This window comes from Prionailurus bengalensis, chromosome D3 (assembly GCF_016509475.1).
Source record: "Prionailurus bengalensis isolate Pbe53 chromosome D3, Fcat_Pben_1.1_paternal_pri, whole genome shotgun sequence".
Lineage (NCBI taxonomy): Eukaryota > Metazoa > Chordata > Mammalia > Carnivora > Felidae > Prionailurus > Prionailurus bengalensis.
The window spans coordinates 56,847,866-56,871,213 of record NC_057356.1 but is presented as its reverse complement, the minus strand read 5'-3'; the positions used below and the strand labels follow the sequence as shown (position 1 = coordinate 56,871,213).

Here is a 23,348-nt window from a genome sequence, read left to right as displayed (position 1 = left end):
GTATGAGAGTATGAAATGGTATTTATTTCATTAGTCTTGTGTCTTCCTGCTTACTAACGAAGTTGAGCATCTTGTGATATATTGATTGGTAGTTTGGATTATCTCTTCAAGTCTCTCACCCACTTTTCTACTGGATTGTCTGTCTTCTTTTACTGATACATAGGAGTTACTCATATATTCTGGATCTGAGCATTTTGCTGGATCTTCTGTAACTTGTCTTTTCAATGTATTTTTCTTTTCACTTTTTTTTTTTAAATGAACAGGAAGTCTTTAATGCAGTCCCATTTATCAAACTTTTCCTACATTTTTGGGTGTTTTTTTGCCTTGTTTAAGAAACCTTCCCCTCTTTCAAGCCCATAATAATATTCTATGTGATCTACTTCATTGCTTTGCCTTCACATTTGTATCTGAAAAACACACGAAAATGATTTTCTGTATGGTGTGAGAAAGAGTGAGTTTCAGTTTTGTCCTTAAATCCCAGCACTTCTTACTTTTTTCTTTAGAAGATCATTCTTCTACTACTATGCAGTACCATTTTTGCCCTAAACCAAGTGTTCACGTAGTATGGGACTGGTTTTAAACTCCATTTTGTTTCACCAATCTGTCTACCCTTCCAAAAATACCACACTACCTTAATTACTATACTTTTCTGAGTAATTTTGATAACTGTTACCGCAAACCCCCCAACTTTATTTTTCTACAAAAACGTCTGGCTCTTCTGGGTCTTTGCACTTCCAGTTACATTTGAGAACCAATTTGTCAAATCACACACACACACACACACACACACACACACACACACACACACGATGACTAGAAATGCACTGAATCTGTAAATCAATTTGGAGAAAGTCAATATTTTTATAACATTGAACTGTCCATCCACAGACACAGGCATTTCTCCATTATTTGGGTTTTTAATTTCTCTCAATAACATTTTAGAATTTTCTTTGAAGAGAGTTTCTGATATCTGATATTTTCTGACTGCACTGTAAGTGGTATTTTTAAAAAATTTATTGCCTTTTGTTAGAAAAGTGACCTAGAAATACAACTGATTTTCTTTATAAGCATCAACCTTAAAACAATCAACATAGCTAAACACTTATTGATTCTAATCCTTTGACTGTAATTTTTATGAATTTTCATTATATATTACCATGTCATTTTCAAACAGTAGGTTTTAATTTTTCTTTTCTAGTACTTATAACTATTATTTCTTTTGCTTACCCACCTTATTTTGGCTAAAACCTCCTGCGTAACATTGAACAGAAGTAACAATACACACCTATGTCATGTTCCAGGTCTCAAACTGAACACTTTCACTATTGAGAGGCTTTGTTTCATTTTGGTTTCAGTAGATACGTTTTATCAGATTAAGGAGGTTCCCTTTCATTCCTAGTTTGCTAGAATTTATGTCAGAACCAGTGACACATTTTGATCAAATCCTTTTTCTAGATCTCCTGAAATAACATGACTTCTTTCCTTTATTCCTGTTAATGTGGTGACTTTAAATGATTTTCAAATATTAAATCAACCTTGCATGCTGGCATAAGCCAATTTGGTTTTAATGTATTAATTTTACATATTGCCGGATTTAGCTGATTAACATTTTATTTAGAATACTATATCTATGTTTATCTGTATCAATGAGACTGGCCTATAATATTCCTTTCTTATCAAGCCCTCGTCAGATTTTCATATCAAGATTATGCTGATTTTGGGATACCTGGGGGATTATACTATCTACTTACAATTTTTTAAATGTCTGCAGGATGTGTGGTAATTGTCCTCTTTTCCATTCATGATAGTTGTTATTTAGGAATGGGTTTTTTGAGGGGTGCCTGGATGGCTCAGTTGGTTAAGCGTCTGACTCGATTTTGGCTCAGGTCATGATCTCGTGGTTTGTGAGATCGAGCCCCCTGTTGGGCTCTGCACTCACAGTACAGATCTTGCTTGGGATTCCCTCTTTCTGTCCTTCCTCTGCTCACGCATGATCTCTTTCTCTCAAAATAAATAAATATTTTAAATTAAAAACAAGGGTTTTTTGATTTTTGATCTTTTGAAATAACTAACATTTGGCTTTGTTGACTCCATACTCTATGTTTACATTCTGCTGTATTAAGCTCTGCTCTTTGACATATATTATCTTTTGAGGTCAGCATCTATGGTAATGTTACCTTTTTCATACCTTATACGGATTATTTGTCCCTCTTCTTATTTTCTTGACTGGTCAATTTTATTAGCATTTTCAAAGAACCAACTTCTGGATTTGTTGTTCCTCTATTGTAAATTTGCTTATTAACTTTAGATTCTATTCCTCCATTTTTTTTTAAGTTAATTTGCTGTCCTTTTTCTAATTTCTTATGATAGTTCATTTATATTCTATCTTTTTAAAAACATTAACTGCATTTAAATGTATCTATTTTTACCTGGACATGGAATTAGCTGTACCTCACAAGTTCTGATACTCCGTATGTACACTGTCAACTAGGATAAAATATTTTCTTCTTAATGCAGTTAAGCTTTTTGCCTTGAAGTCTCCTCTATTTACCTGACAGTAATATAGATCAGGTATGTTTTGTTCTATTCTTTACCCTACATGTTCCTATATCCTTTTTTTTTTTTTAAATGTCTGCCTCTTACAATAATATATATAGTCGTCACTTTTCTTAATCTAAAATCCTTTAAAATCTTCACTACATTTAATTATACATTTGCGTTTAAATCCATGATCTTACATAAATAGAAATAGTTGCCCTTTTCTCTCCTTTCTTTCCCTCTTTTGAATTTCTTTTTTTTTTAAGTGGGCTCTATGCCCACCATGGGGCTTGAACTCATGACCATGAGATCAAGAGTCACATGCTCTACCAGCTGAGCCAGCCAGGTGCCCCTGAATTTAAATTTTTTAAATTTCTACTTCCTCCATTCTACTAACATTTACCTTCTTCTGGTGGTAACCTTAAAAATTGCAATACACAACCTTGATTTATTTATTAAAGTCTAATATTAACTGGCATTTTTACCCATGACTTGACAACACACATACACACACACACCCAAAAAACCATTATATGTTGACATTAATTCATCTACAAATTTACCACTTCCACTGCTCTTCCTTCATTTCTATACCTGATCACTCCAGTGGGATTTTTTTTTTCTTTTTTTTTTTTTTTGCTTAGAGAACACTCTTTACTATATTTTAGTGTAGGTAATGAATTATCTCAGTTTTGTTTATCTTACAGGTTTTTATTTTTGAAAGATACTTGGTATCTTGGCTGGATATAGAATTTTAGGCTTAAAGTTATCTCTCAGACTATAAAAGGCACCATGTTATCATCTTTTGGCTTATTTTTTCTCTTGAAAAGTCAGCAGAGAGGTCAGCTGTCAGACTCAACTCTTGTATCTTTTTTTTTTTTTTTTAACGTTTATTTATTTTTGAGACAGAGAGACACAGAGCATGAACGGGGGAGGGTCAGAGAGAGAGGGAGACACAGAATCCGAAACAGGCTTCAGGCTCTGAGCGGTCAGCACAGAGCCCGACGCGGGGCTCCAACCCACAGACCGTGAGATCACGACCTGAGCCGAAGTCAGCCGCCCAACTGACTGAGCCACCCAGGCGCCCCAACTGTTGTATCTTTGAAGGTAATCTTCACCGTCCCCTCCGCCCCTTTGCTTGTTTTTACAATTCTTTTCTCTAGCTCTGGCTTGCAATATTATGATGTGGCCAGCATCCTGCTGAAAATTCATCAAAATTATTGATACTGTGCCTTACCGTTTTAGCATCAGTTTTAGAAAATTCTTAGCCATTGTACTTTTGAATACTGCTACTGCTCTATTCTCTTTCTTACTTTGACTACAATTTGTTGACAATTCTACACTTCTCATTCTATCTCTGTTTTCTATCTTCCATGCCTCACTCTGGATATTTACTTCTGATCTATAATTCAGTCACTAATTTTCTCTTTAGCTAGATCTCATCTGCTATTAAACCCATCCATTATGTTTTTACTTTTTATTATTGTACTTTCCCAATTCTAAAATTTCCACTTGGTTATTTTCTAATAGATTCTAGTTCCCTGCTGAAATTCTCAATCTTTTTAAAAAATCTCCTTGAACACATTAATATTATGTACAATCATTTTAAAGTCTGTGCCTGTTAACTCCCTTACCTGGGTCTATTTCCACTGTCTATTGTTAGTTTTTTGGTTTTTTTCATGTTGCCTTATTTCCTCAGGTGTCTAGTGAAGCCAGGCATGGTACATGAAATACCATTTAAAAATTTACTGGCCTGGGGCACCTGGGTGGCTTAATTGGCTGACTTTGGCTCAGGTCATGATGTCATGGTTCGTGGGTTCGAGCCCCACATCTGGCTCTGTCCTGACAGTACAGAGCCTGCTAGGGATTCTCTCTCTCTCCCTCCACCCCTCCCCCACTTGCATACTCTCTTCCTCTCTCAAACATAAATAAATAAACTTAAAAAAATAAAAATAAAAATTCACTGGCCTAATAGCTTTCTATGGAGAGGATTTACATTTGAATCTAGGGGGAGCCAGAGGCACCAGTAAATCTTAATCATCTTAATTCAGTTTCCTGGGTTAAGATGGTTTAAACTTGGGCTTCAGTCACTGCCAGGGCTGATCTACTTGAATTTCATCACTATTTCTAGGAACCTAAAACTAAAGCATGCAGGAAGGGCTATGTGACTCTCCCCTTACCACACACACACATTAGGCTCTGGACTATAGGTTTTATGTCCCAGCACCAAAAGGCTATCAAAAGCACTATTTAGTTTCTCAGTATACACTTTCTGGAGTCAGTAGAGGGCCCCCTGGTAAAAGTTCCAGGCTTGTTTCTGAGTTTTTATCTTCTCCCATATTTTGGCTCCGTAAGTCTTTTTTTTTTTTTTTTTAAATAATGTTTGTTTATTTTTGAGAGAGAGAGCCAAAGTGCAAGAAGGGAGGGGCAGAAAGAAAGGGAGACACGGAATCTGAAGCAGGCTCCAGGCTCTGAGTTGTCAGCACAGAGCCTGAAACAGGGCTCAAACTCACGAACTGTGAGATCATGACCTGAGCTGAATGAAGTCAGACACTTAACCAACTGAGCCACCGAGGCATCCCTTGGCTCCATAATTCTTCACTGCCTTCTAAGCTCTGCCATCTAACATCCGGATGCTTTCAAGCAAACGACTTATATATAAAAATATATATATATTTTTTCCTAACTTTCTCATTGTCCTCAACTGAAGAGGTGATTCAAAACACTGAGGCTGCCATTACAGAAACTGGAAGTTCTTCCTCATTCTTTTAAATGAGGGTCTCATTCCTATCACTCCACAGAAACAAAGTTCCAACAGTCTCCACACCCTGAAATCCACTGGGCCATTTACAGACCTCCTCCTCCTCACATCTCAGCAGCATTTACCACAGTTGACCACTTACTCCTTCAAACATTTGCTTGACTTCCATATGCTTTCCCCCCTCGTACCTCATGTTTTCGTACCCTTTGGCTAGATCTTCCTCTTCTCACTCTTCAAAAGCTGAAACAGCAGTCACTTAACCTCGCCTCCTTTTCATCTCATCCACTCTGATTGCTATCTCAACCAATCCCATATTTCTATTTTCCCCCTCTATCTTGGCAAGTATCTCTGCAATTCAGACGGCTGCTCAGACCCAAATTCTTACTCCTCCTTTTCTCTTTTACTCCATACCCAACCCACCAGCATTCTGATAGGTTCTATCTTAAAGATGCAATCAGAATTTTCAAACTTCTCCACCTGTGCTAGCCCAGTCCATGCCACTATTATCCTCTGCATGAGTATGTGCAGAAAGGAAGTCTCTCATTCTCTATAGCTGGAAAATGTAAATTGGTGAAAACAGTGAGGGAGCAATATTTTTAAAAAATCGACTGAAATAAAAGAGCACATGCCTCTCAGCACAATAATTTCACTTCAACTGTCAAACACTTCTGACCATAACCCACAGTAACAAATACATTTTATGTTAATCTAGTGCACACATCCTGAAACAATGATTAATGAAAAATGTTACTACACAAAAACACACTCCGATGTCTTCTATTTCACTAACTAAAATGCTAACAGGTATTCACGACTGATTTCACAATCCATTAGTAAGTAAAGGGTCATGAATTATAATTTGAAAAGCACTAGTCTACAGAAAACTGTTACATCTACAGAAAGGAATACATGTAAAAGGATGTTTACAGAGACATAACTGCAAAATATGTACACATAAAGTAAAACAATAATAGATAAATTATGGCATATTCATACAATGGACTTCTACAAAGAAGTTAAAATAAATCATCCAGAATTACATGTACTGACATGAATAAATCTCAAAATCAATGCTTGAACGAAAACAATTTTTAAAAAGTTGCAGAAGGATATGTGCATATCCATATGCTGTACTATCATTTGTTAAGTTAAAAATATGTAAGTACACTATATATTATTTATATATATAGACATATGAAAGTACTTTTAAAACATGAACAGTAAGGATAAATGGAAAAATCAGAATGACTGTTAGAGAGAAGTGGCCTGGAACTGAGGAGGAGGATACAAAGAGATTCAACTATAGCCATAAAGTTTTATTGCTAAAAGCAAAATATAAAGAAAATATGGCAGCTGAAGCTTCAATAAAGCTGGTGGTTGATACAAAGGTTTGTTACCTCCTATAGCTTTCTGGATGTTTAGATGATTTTATTTTTGAGAAATAATTAAAGGAAACAGAAGGTTAGTTTTTCACAAAAATAAAATTTCTGAGATCCCTAGTAAAAGATGGCAAATACAAAATAAAAAATACATATAAAAAGTTTCAAGACAAATATTTTGAAGCATGTTTTTAAACTATAATTTATCAGGTCTCTCTGAGGCAAAAGATAAAAAACATCAGGGAATTTGCTAAATTTCTATAACAGAAAAATTTACATTTCACGAAGCAGGTAGAAACCAAATTAGAAGACAGGTACAAAAAAGTAGTATTTATGCTAGAATATTCACAACAAAATTTTATCTAAGTGAAACAAAATATCTATCAGCCTTAGAAATACCAATTATTTGGGGCACCTGGGTGGCTCAGTCGGTTAAGCAACCAACTTCAGCTCAGGTCATGATCTCAAGTTTATGAGTTTAAGCCCCATGTTGGGCTCTGTGCTGACAGCTCAGAGCCTGGAGCCTGCTTTGGATCCTGTGTCTCCCTCGTTCTCTGCCCCTCCCCCTCTTGCACTCTGTCTCTCTCAAAAATAAATAAAGAAAAGAAAAAAATGCCAATTATTAAAAAAAATTTTTTAAATGTTTATTTATTTTTGAAAGAGACAGAGCAGGAGCAGGGGAGGGGCAGAGAGAGAGGGAGACACAGAATCTGAAGCAGGCTCCAGGCCCTGAGCTGTCAGCACAGAGCCCGACATGGGGCTCGAACCCACAAACTGTGAGATCATGACCTGAGCCGAAGTCAGACTGAGCCACCCAGGCCCCCCAGAAATGCCAATTATTTATAAAGCACCTGGAAAATACAAAATCTTAAAAAATTATAAGCAAAGCAACCTCCACAAATTCATCCCGTTATCTAGAGGAGCTTATTTGATGTAAGAAAATCAACAGAATTCTACCAAATACATTACTTTAATCAGTTTCCATAATTTCACCTAGCATTAGAAGGAATGGTTAAGAAAATGAAAAAAAGTAGCTTTCAGCAATTAGGAAAAGAGAAAAGAGAAGTAAGAGCCAGATGACCTGGATTCAAAGCCAAATCAATTATCCTGGCCCCGGCAATTTTTCTGAAGACCTTTAACAGCAGCCTGCCTCATGGAACTGATTATTTTTTAAACCAAAGTTAAATTTACTTTAAAAAATAGAAAGGCTGAAGCACCTGGGTGGCTCAGTCGGTTAAGCATCCAACTCTTGATTTCAGCTCAGGTCATAATCTCACGGTTCGTGGGTTTGAGCCCCACAATGGGCTCTGTGCTGAGAGCACAGAGCCTGCTTCGGATTCTGTCTCCCTGGCTCTCTGCCCCTCCCCTTCTCATTCTCTCTCTCTCAAAATAAATAAACTGAAAAAGATTAAAAACTAGAAAGATTAAAATGCTATTGTTATACTAAATATCTCACAAATTCTTACATGTATAAAAATGGTAAAGTGCAGGATTTTGTGCCTACATTTTTAAAATGCCAGATAACAATGGCAAAGACTTAGTAATAAAAAATTTAACAAATAAATTCAAGAGAATAGCTCAAAGATAGTCTAGGATTTTTCCCCGGAAGGAGAAAAAAGACCAGATGAAAATATAAAAGACTAAAAGAATCAATTCAAGTAGCCCAGAGCCTGGCTAATGGGAGTTCCAAAAGAAAAAAACAGACAGATGGGACACAGAACGCACCTGTCCAATGGAGATGCACATGACTGACCAGAGTGCACACCTTTCCTACCACAAGCACACAATTTAGTTGACTTGAAGGATACTGGTACAAAATGCCTTTAAGCTACCAATCCACAGCGAAGAGAGGGAACAGAGAAGAGCCAACGACACCACAGTGACACAGTCCAGAAAATGCAGGCTGAGGAAAGATACAAGACATTCAGCCTGGTCTTCCAATAACAAAACTCTAAGGAGAAAAAAGATGGAGAGGAAACTTACAGAGACTAAGAAAGATTTAATTAAGAGACCTGTTCGCCAGTTGCAATGTATGGACCTTATTGGGATCCTGATACAAATACTACAAAAAAAAAATAGAAGTATGGCATAACTAGGGAAATCTGAACACTACCTAAGTATTTCATGTTATTAAGGAGTCACTGTTAATTATTTTTTCAGGTATAAAAATGGTATCATGACCTTCCTACCTTCCTTCCTTTCTCTGTAAGTCCTTATCTTTCAGAGATACATAATGAAATATTTACAAATGATATGCCTTTGCCTGGAATAGGAGAATCTGCTTCTAAGAGCACTCAGCTGGTTATCCACAAAAGGCCACAAACCAAATGGGCTTTACCACAGGGGTGCTCATGTCAAGTCAACTGGCTAATCTCAGAGCTAATAATCCAAGTGAGAATAAAAAACCAAACTGGAAACCACAATGCATTTTATAACCTAATCCTGAAAGCGACACTCCATCACTGTACTGTGTTCTACTGGTCATACAGACCAATGCTAGTGCAGTGCAGGAAGAAAATACATAGAGGTGTAAATACCAGGAGACAGACTGTTGGGGGGACATATAAAAGGGCATTAAGAGACGAGACTATTAGGGATTATTGAAGCAAGGTGATGAACACATGAGGATTCATTATACTACTGTCTCCTTCTGTATACATTTGAAACTTCCCACAATAAAAGTTAAACAAACAACAACTTTAAAGGACACTTGCACAGAGATGGAGCAAGAAGGTGTAAAAAGGCTATTCAGTTGCAGTAGTGACTTTGTGCCGGCTTCCCAAGTTGCCCACTCCCACGGGGCCCAAAATGTCTGGCAAGAAGGACTATGTATTAGCAGCTTGTGCAAAGTAAGACTTTCGAATCTGAGCAGTCTTCAACAAGCCCAAAATTCAGTGCACAAGCATGTGTATCACACCGTTTAAACACTGTTCAAAACGTAAATGCTTAACAAAATGTGTTAAGAGTGGTAATGTACATAGGGGAATTAATACAATTACAAAAATAACTCTGCCAAAACAAAAATAATTGAGTCTTTTTTAACATAGACATCATTCAAATTTTAACTGCAGGCTTCCCTGAAGAGTCTGGCTTTCTTTAGTAAGAAAATTGTTCTTAAATTGTTCAGGAGAGTAAATAGCTTGTGAAAACCTAAGATTTACAATGAATCTGCTGGATGAACATATAGATACTCTCAATCCCCCCCACCCCGGTTTAATTTTTATATGCACAATATTAACTGCATCCCAAACTCTCCATCAATTGTCAGATTTAAATCTCTTCTAAAGACATTCAGCGGTACCATCCCCCATCTTCTTGAAGTCTCTCCAGGGCCTGTGTATCCTGGCCTCCTTCCATCTGGGTGGGCCGCCTCTTGGCCTACACAACTCTCATCCAGGGCTCTCCCTTCACCATCCTCAAGGGATTCTCACATTAATTTTATGTCACATCTCCTGTCTTCTATATCCTGTGTCCATCTTTTCCCTGGTTTGAGTCCTCACTTGGTGAAGCATAATCTCCAGTAACTTCCCAAGAAAGGATGTGTGGCAGCTCAGTGTTATGAGACCTTTTTGGATTTCCAAAAATGTCCCTTTTTAACCTGTGTGTTTGACTGCAAGTTTGGACAGATATAGATTCTAAGTTGGAAATTATTTTCCTCTAGAATGTTGCTCCTTTGTTTCTAGGGTTGCTGCTGAGCTGCTATTGAGTTCTGCCTTTTTCTTTCTTTCTTTTTAAACTCCCAAAAACTCGGGGCGCCTGGGTGGCGCAGTCGGTTAAGCGTCCGACTTCAGCCAGGTCACGATCTCGCGGTCCGTGGGTTCGAGCCCCGCATCAGGCTCTGGGCTGACGGCTCGGAGCCTGGAACCTGTTTCCGATTCTGTGTCTCCCTCTCTCCTTGCCCCTCTCCCATTCATGCTCTGTCTCTCTCTGTCCCCCCCCCCAAAAAAAAAAAAAAAAAAAAAAGTTGAAATAAACTCCCAAAAACTCTTTTTGGCTCTCCTAGCGTATCTTTTGAATAGTATCCTACTCTTGTTTTACGGTTGTAATATTTTATTTCTTTGGGATTATTTTTTTTTAAGTTTTCTTCTACCTGAATAGTTTTTGCTTCTCCCAAATTGCTTACTTCTCTTTTTGGGGACTATACTTTCCATGTTTGAGGGTTTCTTGTGATCGTCTAATATTCCTTGGTTACCTATTTGTTATAAAAATAGGGAACCAAAAAGGTGCTTATTAGCTCTGAAAGATGCTTAATATCAGTTTTCCTCCTCCTCTCTGTGTTTAGTCCTATTGTGTTACGAATGATCCTCCAATCTCTTGCCTGGAGAGGGAGAGGGAAGGCCTGGCTGTTGGCATCAATGGGAGCCACAGAGGGCAAGGTGGTAGGGTCTCAGGAGGTACATGTATCTGCCCACTTGTTCCGTGTGTTTTCTGCATAGTTCCTTTGCTCTTCGCTGGGCCTGTTGTCCCCTAGCCCAGATATCTTGTGTACCTTTCACACGCAGCAACTGGGCCTCTTATATTGGGGGTGGGAATGCAAAGTGGCACAATCGTCCTGGAAAAATGTTTGGCAGCGCATACTAATGCTAGATATATGTATAACCTACTCCTTTCCCCTAGACATACCAAATAGAAACAAGAGTCTAAGTCCTCCAAAAGACACGCATAAGAATGTCACAACTGCTTTGTTCGCAATAGTCAAAGGGTGGAAACAACCCAAATGTCTATCAATGTGTAAATAAATTATGGTATATTCATTTAACACACATATCTTGATTTGGATAATGATGAGACAGGTGTATATGTATATGTAAAAATTCACTAATATGTACACCTATGACTACATACGTTACTGTTTTAAGTTACAACTTAAAAGAATCTTTTTTAAAATGCTGATTATAGGAACATTTTGATAAGTTTAAAATACACTTCTAATCTAAAGCCTAAAATATATAGCCTAATGATCAGTACTATTTTCATCAACATTTAGTAAGTTAAATGGGATAAGTAATAACAGTGATATAACATTCACTTTCAGAATAGTCAACACTGAAGTGCAACTTACTGGGACTTGAGAGCACACTTTTCATTAAATGCCAACAGGACCACACTAGGTACTTACCCTTCTAACCTAACATCTGGTAACGATCTGTTGAGTGCAATCATCTCACTTGCCATTAAATTGAACTGATTGATTTTAAACATCTCTTTCATCTTTTCTTGATCCTCTTTAGGAATGACAACTGGTTTCCCCATTTCTCCAGGACCTTCATGAGGCTTTTGTACTGGCTCTAGAACTAAGAATAAGGAGGAAACTTAATTAACAATTTTACAGCAAATGTAAATGTTTGTTTAATAACATGAGTTTAAATTGTGCCCTCAGCACCCAGAGCCATTTCTGAGCCCGTCCTCTACATCTGTGACACCTTCTAAGGGCTGCCCTGTCCTCCTCTTCCACACAAGTGTCCTCACTCAAGACCTCCACACCCTGCACTACTCACTCACCTGAATCGCACGCAGCCTTGGCGTTCCCATCTCAAATACTGTCACCACATTAACCTCTCTAAAGCATGACCTTCATTGTGGTATTCCCATGATCTCCTAAAGTCTAACCCTTTAATAGGGAATTAAAAAAGATTTTTTTTTAATGTTTATTTTTGAGAGAGAAAGAGAGAGACAGAGCATGAGTGGGGGTGGGGGTAGGCAGAGAAAGAGGGAGACACAGAATCCAAAGCAGCCTCCAGGCTCTGAGCTATCAGCACAGAGCCTGACATGGGGCTCGAACTCACAAACCACGAGATCAGGACCTGAGCCAAAGTTGGACACTTAACCAACTGAACCACCCAGGCGCCCCTCTTTAACAGAAAATTTATCCAAATTTCCCAAACCTAACACTTATTCAGCCCTCCACCATGCCACCCCCATGCCCACTCCAGTGTGTCATCATCCTTCAGTCAAACAGCAACTCACTACTTTCCTTCATAAGTGCTTCATGTTTTCCTGTGTTGGTGCCTTTGCTCACACCAGTCCCCTCCCATGGCATCTCCCCATTCCAATTTCTACAATACCAAACCCCTACTTGTCTTTCAAGTCCCAGCTACAACAGCTTCTTTTGCCTGCAGCTTTTCCAAATCTATCTGCATCGATCATCTGCTACTCCTGACTGCCACATCATTTCATCTAGGGCTCTTAGATCTCTAATCAATTACTACCTCCATAATGATTGTTAACCTGTCTTGTGGGCTCCCCACTAGATTACGATCTCTTTTTAGCTGAGGTTTGATTCATTTGCATACTTTTTGGGGAGTTTACCAGTGTCCTGTAGGAGTTTTATAAGTATATGCTGAATTAATGAGAGCAAAAGTGCTATTCAAAATAAGCCAAAATGAAACCCTAGAAATGATAATAGACATCAGAATAAGCATCAAGCAAGGTGGAGTATCATGAAAGATCATTCTAAGTCATGTTATCTCGTGATAACATAAAAAGGGTAATATTCTAGATGTGCAGTTTCGAAATATTCCTTGTTTTATACTTTTGACATGTTAAAAAATGTTCCAAGAAAAACAAGTTCCCAGATATATTAAACTTGGAAAAAAGTGTATTAAACTTCTCATCTAAAAGGGATGGGGCAAAAATTTTAAAAAAATAAAAGGGATTGGTAGAGAATGGGGTGAGACCAAGAATGGGATAAAAATACCTGTTTTGAGGGCACCTGCGTGGCTCTGTCGGTTAAGCGTCCAACCTCAGCTCAGTTCATGATCTCACAATTTGTGAATTTGAGCACTGCATCAGGCTCTGTGCTGACATTTCGGAGCCTGAAGCCTGCTTCAGATTCTGTCTCCCTCTCTCTTTGCTCCCTCCCCGACTCATGTGTGCAGTGTGCTCTCCCTCTCTCTCAAAAATAAACATTACAAAATTTTCTTGAATACCTGTTTCGTACATTACTTGTTTATTTTTAAAATTGAAAATTTTATTCTCCCATTGTTTACATTTTAGGCACCTCCAAAAAGTCTGCACAAAAATAGAGACATCAAGGCAGTAGACAAGCCATCTCTCTTCAGCCAGTCTTCATCTGCCCAAGAATAGGACTAGTTGGTAAAGCTGACCTGTAGATTGTTTCAGATCGTGGTACAAAGCAACCTACCAACACCAGAGCCAGAGAATATGAAATTACTGTGTCTTCAACAACTCTGTATAGAATATAAAAACACCCGTCTTAGACAACCATCAAGAAAAAAAAATGGTATAAGATAATTTTGCTCTTGTTCTCAGAATGAACTGTGATTTGGGGAGGGCATTAAAATATTAGGAAATAGGGGCACCTGGATGGCTCAGCTGGTTAAGTGACAAACTCTTGGTTTTGGCTCAGGTCATGATCTCACAGTCCAAGAGTTCAAGCGCCACATCAGGCTCCATGCTGACAGTGCAGAGCCAGCTTGGGATTCATTCATTCATTCATTCATATTTCCTCTCTCTCTCTCTCCCCCTTCCTCCCCCCCTCTCTGCCCCTCCCCCAGCTCAATCTCTCTCTCTCTCTCTCTCTCTCTCAAAATTAATAAACTTTAAAAATATATTAGCAAATAACTTCAATTATAGGAAAATTATAGGAAACTCATGTAAAACAATTTTTAAAAACAAAGCCTGTCTAATGTTTGCCAAGTAACTAAGCTCTTTAAATATCAGGGTTGATACAATTTCAAGATTTCCCAATTACAAGTGTAATAAAAACTATAATACAAGTACAGATGTATAATCCCCATATATGATTTTAAATATTTAAAAATCACAAGTTATAAAACTCAAGAGTCAATTCTAATTGAGTCTGTCTCTGAAAAAAAAAAAAGCAACCAACAGATTTGGGGATTGGGATATTCAGGGGTCAAGAGAAAGCAGCAGAGTTCTGGATATGGCAATTATACTGTGTGCATGGAGAGCATAGTTAACACAAAGAGTAGGTGGGAGACATTTAGTGGCTCTGATCATAAATATCTTTCGTTATCAGAACCCTATTTTAGTATAAGACGATGCTTTAAAGTTAAAATGGAAAAAAACATTTTCATGCTGTTTGGCTTTTAAATTAAGAGTGTTAAGTTATGCATGGGGTGCCTGGGTGGCTCAGTTGGTTAAGCGTCTGACTTCAGCTCAAGTCATGATCTCATGGTCGTGGGTTCGAGCCCCGTGTCAGGCTCTGTGCTGACAGCTCACAGTCTGGAGCCTGCTTTGGATTCTATGTCTCCCTCTCTCTCTGCTCCTCCCCCACTCATGCTCGCTCACTCGCTCTCTCTCTCTCTCTCTCTCTCTCAAAAATAAATTTTAAAAAAGTTAAAAAAAAAAAAAAGTAAGAGTACTAAGTTATACAGAATACCACCTACAATATATTTTTGCTGGGGTGAGGTGGTGGGGGAAAGAGGGAGATCCTGAATTTGATCAAGCCTTCGGACCTACCTATCAATTCACCGAAAATGTAAGACACCAAAGGACATGACAAAAAGTGTTAAAGGGATGCAAATCCTAACTGTGGGAAACTGGGGGGAGGGGGGGGAACACCCAATTTTTTCTTCATCATCAACAACAAAAATATTGAAAGGGAGGACAGAGAGAAAGAGGTATCCACACATCCATGCCACCAGACCAGCTCTGAAATGAAAACCGCTGATGCCAGATGGTGGGTATATTGGAGTTCTATTTCTCTACTTTTGTTTATATTTGACATTTTCCCTGGGGGTTGTGGGAGCATGAAGGAGGACTCTAGATATTACTTCTGTGAGGACTAGTAAGTATAAGCTTGATTGCTTATAGCTTAAGAGACTATATGACCAGAAAGTTAAAATCTTGCCCAATCACTGTGAAGTAAAACTCTGGCCTTAAGATCTTAAAGAAGCAGACAAAACTCTACAACATACACAATCCTGCTATTGTGACATGTTACTAATTTGACCACCTGGTACTTATTAATAACCTGAATATCTAGTACAGTGTCCACATTAAGTAACTCAACCTACTGGTACACATGAAATTTCCAAGCTATAATAGAAATTACCAAAAATTATATGACTACTAGATGACTTACAGAATCCACCACAATACTCTAATTTAGAGATTATAATATCCTAAATAATTAAATGGACTAGTAAACTAGTTTTCTTTGGCAAAGAGCTCAGGATAAAGTGCATGTGGATAATGAATATATTTTTCCTACTAATGCACTTGCAGATTAAATGATAAGCATTAACTTTCCATGCACTCTACTTACCAGTCTTTTATGTAAATTAAAAGTTCAGTGAAATTTTTGTTTAAAACCAACTGAAATGGGATTTGGATATCATTTTCGGAACTGAAAGAAAATCTTCCTTGGCATAAAATTTTACATGCAGATCATTTCTAAAAATCAAATCAACTCTGACAAGGGAGAGACTAAGGTGTTTTAAATCCACAGTATTATGTGAGAACAAATGTATTTTACATTTCAGGTAAACCTCACTTATAAAACAATGAAGTCTCATGTTTTATTTTAAATAATCTCTACTCCCAATGTGGGGCTCAAACTCACAACTCTTGGTCTTATGAGCCAACCAAAAAGTATCATGTTTTAAAAACTTAATTACCAAGAAAACTAGATTCACTCTGAATGCCACCAAACCAGATTAATATACACAAGCCACACGACCTACCTTTGAATGTATTTTAATAAATCTTACAAATTTTAACTTGTATTTTTCTCAAATAAGTAGAATAAAGAGGTATAAAGTTATGATACCCTTTTGGGGAAAAATACAAATAAAAGGCTAAAACCACTTCTCCTAAATGATTTTCTCTTATTACACAATTATCATCTTTTTAAAAAATGTTTATTTATTTATTTTGAGAGGGAGAGAGAGAGAGAGAGCACACACAGGCACGGGTGAGGCAGAGAGAGAGGGAGAATCTGTGCGTCAGCGCAAAGTCTGAGGAGGAGCTTGATCCCACTATCTGTGAGATCATGACCAGAGCCGAAATCAAGAGTGGGACACTTAACCAACTGAGCCACCCAGGCGCCCGTACACAGTTATCATCTCTACTGTTTTTAGGCATTATCTTTTTTATGTATTCCAAAATATTTTTTCCACATTTTAACAACTCTGATTGGGATGTAGCTTACAATGATTTTTTATGTATTCCAAAATATTTTTTCCACATTTTAACAACTCTGATTGGGATGTAGCTTACAATGATGGCTGAAATGTTTCTGCTTTCTTACAGTATATAAACCAATAAGTATGCTAGCTTTGAAGCCCCGTCTGGAACCCTCAGCCTCTCACCCCATCTCCCTTCCTACAGTTTCCTCACCTCCTGGCTTACTGCTCAGCCATTCTCTCATGCTTCCCTCCTCCTCAGTCGTGTGAAACAGCCTGATCCCCTCTACCCCCCACCAATGGAAAGCCTCTTCATTCTCTTTCTCCACAACACATAGGCCCTTCTACCAGATTTCACTCAAATTTGCCCTCCCCAGAGCCCACCACCCTCACAAACCTCTTCTGGGAGAACTGGTCATTCTCTGTGTCTCACAAGGTTCGGATGAGATCTCACATCTCCACACCGTTACTCCCAGACCATTTCTCCTTTACCTAGTACCTTTGTACTTTGTATAAAAGCTACTTCTTATCTTTGATGCTCATGCCACCGTTGTTTTCAAAACTGTATTAACCTTGGCAATTTCTTCAAATACAATCCTTTTCTTATGGTTTTGACACCACATAGTTTCATCTGCTAAGAACCTGCTTTTTCAGGTATTAGTTTTGTCCCTTATATTTTAACATCCCCCTCAATGTACATAAAAAATACACACAAACATAAAACTTTGCCTCCATTCCTTTAACTACTGCGCTACCCTTCTCTTTTTTGTCTTTTCCGTTAAGATTTTATTTTTGAATAATCTCTACACCCAATGTAGAGTTCAAACTCACAACCCCAAGATCAAGTCACATGCTCCATCAACTGAGCCAGCCAGGCACCCCATGCACCACCCCTTTTTCTGTGCTGAAGCTTCCTAAAGAATAAGCTACACATCTCTACTCTTCAGGGGTACATCAAACCTATTGGCAATCGGATGGCATCTGCCAGGGTCAAAACAAACCTCATATAGAAACATATAGAAACACTTCCTCTTCATCGCAGATAAAATCTCTTGACAACACTCCAGGGTTTTCATGAGCACTCTCCCTCTGGCTTCCCCTTCCACCTCTAACTTCCTGAGATGACTCTTTACTGAGCTCCACGATGCTCTTCAACACTGGGTCTGTCCCTTCTGAGTCTACACATGCTCCTGATGCAGTCCTCTGCACAGACCAGGCTTATGCTCCCACCTACATTCTGCGCCTCGACTGCTCTCTCCTGCAGAACGTCTCTACCAGAATTTTCCAAGTTAAATACTCCCAACCCAGCTCATCCTTTTACCTTCCATCAAAGCTGCTCCACCTCTGGGGGTCCACCTCCTATCAATTCATCGAACAGGGAAACCTGAGAAGTATCTTAAACTCTTCTTTCATTACTACCTACATTCAGTGGTTCAAGTTACGTAAATTCCACTGTTTATGTATTTCTTATGTATATATATTTTTCCTTTCTACCTCAGTATCACTTTAGTGTAGGCTCTAAGAACTTCTCTAAACTTTCATGACAGCTTCGACTAGCTGCTGCCTTATTCTCTTCTAGTACGTCAGCCACATGCCCACCGAGGCTTTCTTCCGAAAGTCTGGGTCCCATCAGGTTACATACTCCCTTGTTTAAAATCCTTCAACGGCATGCCACTGCCTACAGGAAGAAATCCAAAATCCTTAGGATGCCATAAAAGGCCTTTGGGAATGTGGCTTCTGCTAACCTCCCAAGCTTCATCTGTGCTCCTTCCTCACATTCTCTATCCATCAACTCTATTCTCTCACTTGCATATCTTGCACATGCTTCTTTCCTTTGCTTATTTATCAAACGTAAAAAACACCTGCTCACCATGACACTTCTCAACATGAGCATTATTTCCCTGTTGAACCTTCTCAGACACCCCGAGATGTTACCAGTACTTTCTGCTCTTGTGCACATCTCTAGAATGCTATTTATTCTATCAGTATTTTACTTATTCTTTCTCTCCTCTTGAACTGTGAGTTCCTCAAAGGGAGGAATTTTGCCTTATTTTTTGTTAATTGGACTGTGTAGCATATATATACTGCCCAGCACATATCAGAGTTTTAAAAATATTCACCAAGTGGATCTTCACACACTAAAGGTCCTATTCTTTCTAACTTTTACGGCTCTGTGTTTAAAATAGAACACCATGAGCTTCCGCTATAAATGGCAACAAATTAAAGCAGGGTGAGGGGAAAGTTAATCTGTTCTATTTGGGAAAAGAATATCCAACTTACTGGTAGATGGTAATACCTGCCCTCTGAGTTAAATCTAGACAGAGTTACAGTTCTAACAACAGTTAAGGAGTCAACCAACAAAGGTACTAAACAGCAGAGCCACAGAGTAAACCAGGAAAGTCAACAAATTAATAAGCTGACTTTGAATTAAAGTATATTTTATTAAAACTTAAGGGGAGGGGTGCCTGGGTGACTCGGTCGGTTAAGTGTCCAACTTCAGCTCAGGTTATGATCTCACAGTTCGTGGGTTAGAGGCCCACATCAGGCTCTGTGCTGACAGCTTGGAGCCTGGAGCCTGCTTTAGATTCTGTATGTGTGTCTCTCTCTCTGCCTCTCCCCTGCTCACACTTGGTCTCTCAAAAATAAATAAAGATTAAAAAAAAAAAACAAAACTTAAGGGGAAAGTGAAAATTAAAAAGTCAGGGAGGGATTATAGCCTAGGTATTACTAGAGCCAGTGCAAGCAACTGAATCTAATTTTAGGTAAATTTCCCAAGAAGAAATGAACAGAACTTGTTATACAAACCCATCTATAAAAATTACAGTAAGTAGGCACAGTTAACCAATACAAACAAATATTTTTAGATTATAAATTTTAGGGGACCAGGTGCTCTCATTATAAAAATACAAAAAATTTAACTGTGATTACATATTCAAATAAAACTGATGTTAAAACAGTAATCATTCACATAGAATTCCTAAAAATAGTAGAATTACTGCATAGCCAGATTTTCTATAACTAATCATAGAGAGTTCAGAGCTCAGAACAGCTGAATTATTGACTCATAATGCAAAGTCATTTTCATTATGCTAAAAAATAAAAAGCAGCACTTGTTTGTTGGTTTGAGCACAGGTATTCAAAACTGAATTTTCCAGGTGTCCACTGCCCAAAATGTCAGGACTTCAAACCTAGGTCCTTCATATTTGTGTTTCCTTTCTTTTCCATACCAGATACTGCAGTCTCACTGTGGTCTTTATTATACAGCCTCATCTTTACAAAAGTCCTCTCGAAAGTGCTAACTGGAGCTATTTACAGCATTAACAAAAAGAACTCTCCAGACCACCTCCATCTAGAATGATTTCCCTCAGCAATGAGATGGGAAGGCAGGAAAAAACATCTTTTAATACCCAACAATGAAATTTTAACACTCTATTCAGCATTTATGTCATTACACTAATGCCATACCATTTTGTTGGTTCCAACTATTAGTTATTAGTTTCAAAACCATTAATATTAGTTTCTCCACATTACTTGGTAATACAGTTTGCAGAAAATTAACTACAAGTAACAGTGAACACAAATATTGAATTCAGCAACTCTATACTGAGACTTGAATCTTGTTTTTAACTGTTGGAGGAACCCACTGGAAAACTGTTGGTAACATGATCATCATATTTAGGAAGTCAGGAATTACTATTAATCTAAAAAAATGAAAATTTTATAGTATCCAAATTAGTGAACAAACTAGTGACATACTTATTGAAACAGATGTATCAGTGTAAAACGTCACTCACCATCCCCAGCAGGAAGTCCTCGCTCCTTTTTTTCATCACATTTGTTGCACTCACTGAAGTAAAGCAGCAGGAACATATCCAAGAGTACCCAAATCAAGGAGGTGGCTAGGACCACCTTGCAATATGCAAATTTTCTCATGGCACTTTAAGTCAAATGCAAAATTTTAAAATATATATATATATATATAAATATGCAAAGATCATGAAAACTATTCCAATCCAGTTTCATCAGAAATCACGTTCATAACCTATAGAGACAAAAAGAAAAAAGATAACTTAAAATATCAGAACCTTAAAAACGAGCTGTAAGATTAATTTAACATGCACATGAAATTTTACTATTCAGAATAAGTTTAAAAATTTGACTTAAAAAACACTTGTAAAATACATAAAAATTAATAGTGCCAAGAGTGTACAAATAACTCCTACAAATCAATATATAAAAATCCAAAAGAAAAATGGGTGAAGAATACACACAAGCACTATGCAGAAAGGAAACCTGAATAGCCTATAAATGTGGAAAAGCGCTCAATTCAGTATTAGGAAAACGCAAATTAAAACAATAGTGTGCCACTATCTCATATCCATGAAACACACAGGGCTGAACTGCCTTCTATTCAACTGCTATGTTAAATGCTAAGCCATTAACTGCCACAGGAGTTTAAGAAACCAGTGATTCTCAGTCCATTCAGGTTTCCAGGTCCTAAGGACTAATAGGAGGTCTCCCAGTATTGTACGATAGCAGTTTATTGGGCTAATTCTTATCCCTCTGTTCCACTGAATCCCATTCTAAAAACACTACAGTCACCAGCCATTCAGAAACACTCACAGCAAGTATAATGGAGAAGAAAAGAGTTTAAGATCCGAGACCTAGTCCTGGCTCTTGACAGTAATTTTACAGACTTCTCTCATCTTTAGTTTCTATTCCCCCCACCCCACCCCTCAATCTGTTAAAACACCAAAGAAAATGACGGAAGGAACTGTCACCCAATTTGGAAAGTCATTTGGGATAGTCTAACTAGTAACATTTCTGTTACTAAGGAGCTCATCTTGGGGAGCTCTGGAGCAGTGTGAGGGACCTCAGAGAGGTCAGGAATCATTCTGATAAGCAGCTGACATGGAAGCTCAAAGGCCTATGTCACTGCTGATCAGGAGGGAGACAAGCCAAGTGCATTCAGATGAAGTGGATAGAAGAAACACACTTTGCACATGTGCCTCACGAAAAAAGCCAAATGAGCAGATGTTCTGAAGGATTGGGCTGATGGGCAACATAGCAGCTTCTTAAAGGGCAATTTTACATGCCATGGTGGGCAACAGTGGTACTTATTACCTGAGCAATTCAGGACAGGCCAGAGAGTTTATCTATAAAAAAGATATATAATAGTTCTTGCCTACTTCACAAGGTTGCTAGACAGCGACCTGAAAAGCACCCAAAAAAATACTAAGTGATACTTACAAATGTAAAGTATTATTTGTGCTCTGAGACCTTTGTTTTCTTGACATTCCTCCTTCATCAAACCAACATTCCCTGATTGCACAGTGAACAGGGATGTATGTTATTGTCATATGCTTGCCTCAAAATTGTACTTATTCAATTAATATCTGATACTGTGTCCCATGCGGTGAGCAAGTACTGATAACTAGGGTGACTAGGGTTGGGGGGGGGGGGTGGGGACCAGAAGCACTATAGTGCACAGCATCGTAAAGCAACAGTTTTCTCCAGAGAAGCTAGATAGATACAAATTTTTATTTTGAGCTACTTTACATGAAAAGCTGTCTCTTTTGGTCACTGGCAAAGCAAACAATCCGACTGCTGGTACAGTATCTGGGATTCAAATGTAGCTTTCTATGCTCGAAAATCTGATTGTTATTTTTTTAAAGGCTTATAGCCCACAATACTCCAGTGTAAATCTCTATTACTTTGTATCCATTCCTATTTAATTTTTCCAAGGCAGCACAATTAGATTAGAAAATTGAAGATGAAGTGGGTATGTATGTGCTTGGGAGAAGAGGGGTATGGATGAAGCAGGAGGTGTAGGGAGAAAGGAGGATAAAGGAGAGACAAAAAGTTTTTGAGACCCTGGGTGAGGCAAAGTTTCCTCAGAACAGAACAAAAAAAGTACAAATCATAAGATGGTAACTTGGACTTCACAATCAAAATCTTCTCCAAAAGACAGTTAAAAAAATAAAAAAACAAGTCACAGACTGGGAGAAGACATTTACAAATTACATATCTGATAAATGACTTATATCCAGAATAGAAGAACTCTTAAAATACAGTAAAAAAAAAAAAAAAGAAAGAGAGAGAGAAAGAAAAGAAAAGAAAAGAAAAGAAAAGAAAAGAAAAGGAAAAGAAAAGAAAAGAAAAGAAAAGAAAAGAAAAGAAAAGAAAAGAAAAGAAAACCCAATCCAGGGACACCTGGGTGGCTCAGTCGGTTAAGCATCTGACTCTTGGTTTTGGCTCAGGTCATGATTTGGTGGCTCATGAGTTCAAGCCCCACACTGGGCTCCGCACTGACAGTGCAGAGCCTGCTTGGTATTCTCTCTTCCTCTCTCTCTCTCTGCTCCTCCCCTGCTTCTGCGTGCTTGCTCTCTCTCTCCCTCCTTCCCTCCCTCTCTCAAAATAAATAAACTTAAAAAGACACAAAACAATCCAGTAAAATAGGCAAAAGGTTTCATCAATTTTATCATCAAAAAAGCAATACAGATGGTAAATGAGCACGTGAAAAGATGTTCAGTATCATTAGCTTTTAGGGAACTGCTA

General features: G+C 38.0%; 1 protein-coding gene across 2 annotated transcripts in view; it reads right to left on the bottom strand.

The window, feature by feature from the left end:
- The window catches only part of GALNT1 (polypeptide N-acetylgalactosaminyltransferase 1), a 79,828-nt gene that overhangs the window by 43,073 nt on the left and 13,407 nt on the right, over window positions 1-23,348 (bottom strand). For both annotated transcript variants that reach the window (XM_043558608.1, XM_043558609.1), the window contains exons 2-3: window positions 20,585-20,832; window positions 11,798-11,972 (exon numbers count right to left, since the gene is read on the bottom strand). In XM_043558608.1, coding sequence (XP_043414543.1) covers window positions 11,798-11,972; window positions 20,585-20,723 — 314 coding nt within the window. In that variant the 5' untranslated portion in view covers window positions 20,724-20,832. The remainder of the gene's footprint in view (window positions 1-11,797; window positions 11,973-20,584; window positions 20,833-23,348) is intronic.